Here is a 5,158-nt window from a genome sequence, read left to right as displayed (position 1 = left end):
CGTGTGTGTGTGTGTGCGTGTGTGTGTGTGGGGGAGGGGGGTTCTTGTGTGTGTGTGAGTTCTTGTGTGCGTGTGTGTGTGTGGGGGGGGGGGGTTCTTGTGTGCGTGTGAGTGTGTGTGTGTGTGTGTGTGTGTGTGTGTGTGTGTGTGTGAGTGTCAGTCTGAGAGTTGATGTGTGTGTAGGAGACAATAGGTGAGAGCGTGTGTGCCTGTACGTGCAACAAAGAAATTTCTGGTTTGGAATCTATGGAAAGTACAGAGGCCGTCACACGGTTGCAAGCGTTAAGTACACACGCGTATTTCAGCGTCGATATCCGTGTGTTTACATGGCCTGAGACGATGGAGCTGAGAAAGTCTCCCATCTATAGAGCTGGTTCACTTTCATCTGACCGCGGGTAAAACTAAAATTTATGAAATTATGAAATCTTCTCAGATCATTGCATATGGGTCTAAAAGTGGGAAGACCTACAGAATCAAAAAGCCCATTCATAAAGGTCACTACAAACTAAGGTTCCGACACGTTTTCTTTGATGTAAGCCTAAAAAAAGTCGAAAAAAAAACTAAAACGGGATTTACAAGATACACTTGAAACATTTAAAAGTTTGACATATTTTCCCCAACACCACACTTTAAAGTTTGCCTGAGAAACGTGATTAAAGAGACGGGGTGAGTAATTTTCAAGACTCACGCGGAGCACGTGGAGACGTCTTGACAGCCGGGGGATGAAATTTACAAGCTTACACTGAAATGTGGGGGCAGGGCGGTGTCGCTGTCTCAAAATTAGCAATTTGTAGGCAAGGCTAATGTAAGTGTAAGTCATTTATTTTAGTGATCCTGTTTATGCATCTAAAGAGCGGTTTTTAATACATGGCCCAACGTTTTAAATTACTGATCAAGATTTTTAAAAAAAATATTTTTGTTTGGTTGCTGGCCTGTAGAAAAGCCATGCAAGGTTTTTTGGACATAGGTAAATTGATAAAATATGAGTTAGAATTTTTTTAACACTGTCAGACGAAAGTGAACAAGCTTTAGTGATCCTGTGTATGCATCCAAAGAGCGGTTTTTAATATAATGCCCCCCCCCCCCCCAAAAAAAAACAACCAACAACAAAAATTCTATTACAGGATCAAGATAGTTTTAAAATTGGTTGGTCACTGACCTACAGAAATGCCATGCAAAGTTTCGTGGGTAAATGTGAATTAATAAATGAGCTAAAATATATTCTTTTAAAACATAGACAGACAAAAGAGAACAAGCCACTAGATCTCGGCGTTGTTCTCAAAGTGTGAGTCTCCCTCCCTCAAACAACAACAACAACAACAACAAACACACAGACAGACAGACAAAACAAACACGTGAACACATAATCAACCGACAGAGTCTTCCGTGTCATGAGGCTGTCACTTCCCGGCACGTTCACGGATTTTCATTTCGCTGAAGGAGACAGAGTCGCCAAATCCCGTAACATCAACCCAGTACAAGCCCTTCGCGTACCTTGTGCTGGCCCACTCCCCGTTGAGGTTCACGCTAGAGCAGCTATAGTACCACCAAGCTCCGTGGCGATCATCGGCGCAGTTTTCACCACTCCTTCCATCGTTGTCACGGTCCTTGGTTGTGAACGGCTGACCATTGTGATAATCTATCATGGCCCCAAAATTCCCTGAAAATCCGGACATCCGAATCTTGTAGTTGTCCGGTTCTCCATCCAGCGAAAAGCTGCTGTAGGTGGCGTAGTAGTTAGTTCCCTCATATTCGAAATCGACCCTCAGTTCGTATTGCCCCTGGTGATGAGAACGTGAGGAAAACTAAAACAGCAGCCCTGTAGATACGTGTGCTTTCCACACACACACACACACACACACACACACACAAACAAACAAACACGCACAAACGTATAAACACATACACACAAACATACACACAAACAAACACACACACAAACAAACAAAAACTCACACAAACAAACACTTACACAAACAAACACACACACAAACATACACACAAACATACACATACACAAACATACACACAAACAAACACACACACACAAACACACACACAAACAAACACACACACAAACAAACACACACACAAACAAACACACACACAAACATTCACACACACACACACACAAACATTCACAGACACAAACATACATACACACACCACACACACAAACAAACACACACACAAACGTATAAAAACATACACACAAACACACACATAAACACACACACACACAAACATACACACACAAACATACACACACACATACAAACACACACAAACATATACACACAAACGTATAAACACATACGCACACACAAACATACACACACACAAGCATACACACACAAACATACACACACATACAAACACACACACACACACACACACACACACACACACACACACACACACACACAATCAACTCGCTATTGCTCAGATGGAAAATTTCAAAATGAACCTGGCCTCGACGCGTACGTTATGGGTTCAAATCCCAGTCTGTCGGAATGTTTTTGGTCCTCTTGAAAATTTTGTCTTTTTTGTTTTAGTACAGGTTTTACGGCGCTCACAACTGCATAAGGTCATCTGAGCGCCATGGGGTGGATATCAACAAATAAGTCCTTACAGGGAATCTGACTTACTCTGCTCACCTCTCTAGCTTCAACACCAAAGTCTGCTTCGACTATCAAGGCACCCCGGAAATATCGGGTCACAAGAGGGTGACAAACATACAAAAGAAGTAGAGGAGAAATGGCGATAGTAAGGACTTTGAAAGAAAAAGCAGCAGTTCCCTGTTGCAGTTCGGGCACAGTTATGAGCATGACATAGATGAATCAGCAAATTTACAATTACAACTTAACTGTGCATAAGAACTCGAGATATCAATGCCCCCCACCCCCTTTGGGAATGGCCTAAAGACACCTCAGTCAGTAGCCCCGTCCCGGGGGGGGGGGGGGGGTGGTTAGATTTCGTCTGAGCCGCGTGTCCTAGCGGGCGATCGTGTCCGCAGCTTTTGAAACTCGTGTGTCTAGTAGGGCCGTTATTTCACCGCGAACACAAAATTAGTTTTAGTTTTAGTCGTAAGAGTTTTACAGCACTTGAAACACAATAGGCAGCAGTATCGGTGTTGAAGATTAGGGGTGTTACTACGAGAGTAACATAAAGAGAAAAGGGGTAGGAGAGATAAGAGGGTGTTACTGAGAGTAACATACAGAGAAAAGAAGGAGGAGAGATAAGAAGGATGGATGATAGATGGGAAAGAAGGAGCAAGCCACAGCACAGCACCCGCCAACCACCCTCAAAGTCAAAAGAGAAAGCGGAAATAGAAAAGGGCCAAAAAGAAAGCCCGTGTCAGAGACAGGGAAAGGGGAACAAGGACATGGAGTCTGTACACTCCACACTCTGTGAATCAGGAATCAGGGAGCCAATGGGTTGGACCTAAAGTGCAGTCAAAAGATCGTGGTGCAACTTATCCTCAAATATCTCTTAAACGGGTGAATCAATGGCATCTCTACTTTGCATAGCAGTTTGTATCAATTTGTCGTAACTAAATTATATTTTTCTGGAACAATTGGGGCTAGATTTAAAAAACTTTTTTTCATAAATGTATATAAAATACTTGAAATCTCTGTTATGTGTAAAATGGTATTGTTCACAGCACTTCCCGCTTTTCACACACATTTTGATTACGCATATGGCCTACGTCACAGCTCATCAAAGACAATTTTTACTTACAAAACTTGTTATAAGAAATTTTAGTTATAGTGAACACACTTTTTGCACTAATGGCTTTCAAAACATGCGTTCAATAAGCACAATGTCCCGATTAGAAAAACCTGACGGACTTGCTATTAAAAGCTGTATTGCCCCAGCTGTAAACATTTACAAATCTGTAGAAACCACCCACTTGGATTTTTTATTAGTATATATTAAGGAATTTTCTAGAATACAGCTTGCAGGTGTTTACAAAAATGTTGATCTGTTAAGACAAATTGATACAAGTCACTGTGCAAAAATTGGAGAATCTATGTTCGATAGTTGAGATATTTGAAAATAAGTCGAACCACGAATTGTTGACAGCACTATAAAAGGTGGCAACGCTGAATGCCCCTCCCCCCCCCCTCACCCACCCTTCCTTCCAACAATATCATTATCATCAACAACATCCACAACAACAATCACCAACACCATCATTACCACCACCACATCAATAACAACAATCATCATCATCTACAGTAACAACAATCATCATCATCTACAGTAACAACAACAACAACAACAACAACAACAACAACAACAACAACAACAACAACAACAGCAACAACAACTGTTGCCCCTCCCCAGCCCGTCGTGACCCAAAAAGGGAACAGTCATCTTGAACAATTCTGTTACTCAGCAATGTGGCCAGCCAACGGCGAAAGCCGCCAATGTAATCTTCCTTCATCGTATTCGACATGCTTTCATGTATTCGATACCTGGTGGCTATAGTTACGTTAGCGGATATGGCTTCATACACTACTACCCCCTGATTGTAGCAACGTTTCTCTACTACTAATTGAGAATCTTTGATTGCATGTCATGATCCAAAAATAGACCAGACTATTACATAGATATTTAAAAAATACTGTATGCTATTTTTGAGTCATATATATATTTTGAAACATGAAGCAATAACAATAATCAGTACCTTGTAATGAGACAGTGAAAACAGTAATTAAAGGCAACAGAAATGTGATTTCTTAGGAGTCTTGAGAATTTCATGGAAGGAAAAGAAATCAAATGAGGCAAAGCTGAAAGAAGCTCACGTGGTCGATGCAGTAATATGAACAAATAAGACGAGACAAATGCGGTTTCTGGGACACTTGATTCCACCAAAAGACTAAGAACATCTCGCTCTCACTCTCACTGAGAAAATAGAAGGCAAAAGAGGAAGGGGAAGACCAAAGGCAACTTATTCGGAGAATTTGAACAGTGGGTGGTGGGGAAATATAAAATCTGGCACTTGATGATGATGATCTTGTCATTTTCGTACACAGCTAACACTCTGTTCTGTTTACCTAGTGCAAACAAAGGGGCAAAAGAGATGTTTTAGTAAGGTTTACGTTCGCAACTCCATAAGGTCATATGAATATGAGCGCCAAGGGGTGGATGC

At 41.5% G+C, this 5,158-nt stretch overlaps 1 protein-coding gene across 1 annotated transcript in view; it reads right to left on the bottom strand.

Annotated features, from left to right (window-relative positions):
* Nucleotides 1–1,141: 1,141 nt before the first annotated feature.
* LOC101846078 (ficolin-1) overlaps nt 1,142–5,158 on the bottom strand; it is a 13,988-nt gene continuing 9,971 nt past the window's right edge. The window contains exon 3 of the mRNA XM_005100680.3: nt 1,142–1,781. Within this exon, the coding sequence (XP_005100737.1) occupies nt 1,401–1,781 (381 nt within the window). The 3' untranslated portion in view covers nt 1,142–1,400. The remainder of the gene's footprint in view (nt 1,782–5,158) is intronic.

Source organism: Aplysia californica, unplaced genomic scaffold, assembly GCF_000002075.1.
Source record: "Aplysia californica isolate F4 #8 unplaced genomic scaffold, AplCal3.0 scaffold00256, whole genome shotgun sequence".
Classification (NCBI taxonomy): domain Eukaryota; kingdom Metazoa; phylum Mollusca; class Gastropoda; order Aplysiida; family Aplysiidae; genus Aplysia; species Aplysia californica.
Note: the sequence above shows the minus strand (reverse complement) of the source record. Positions and strands in the feature narration are given on the sequence as shown.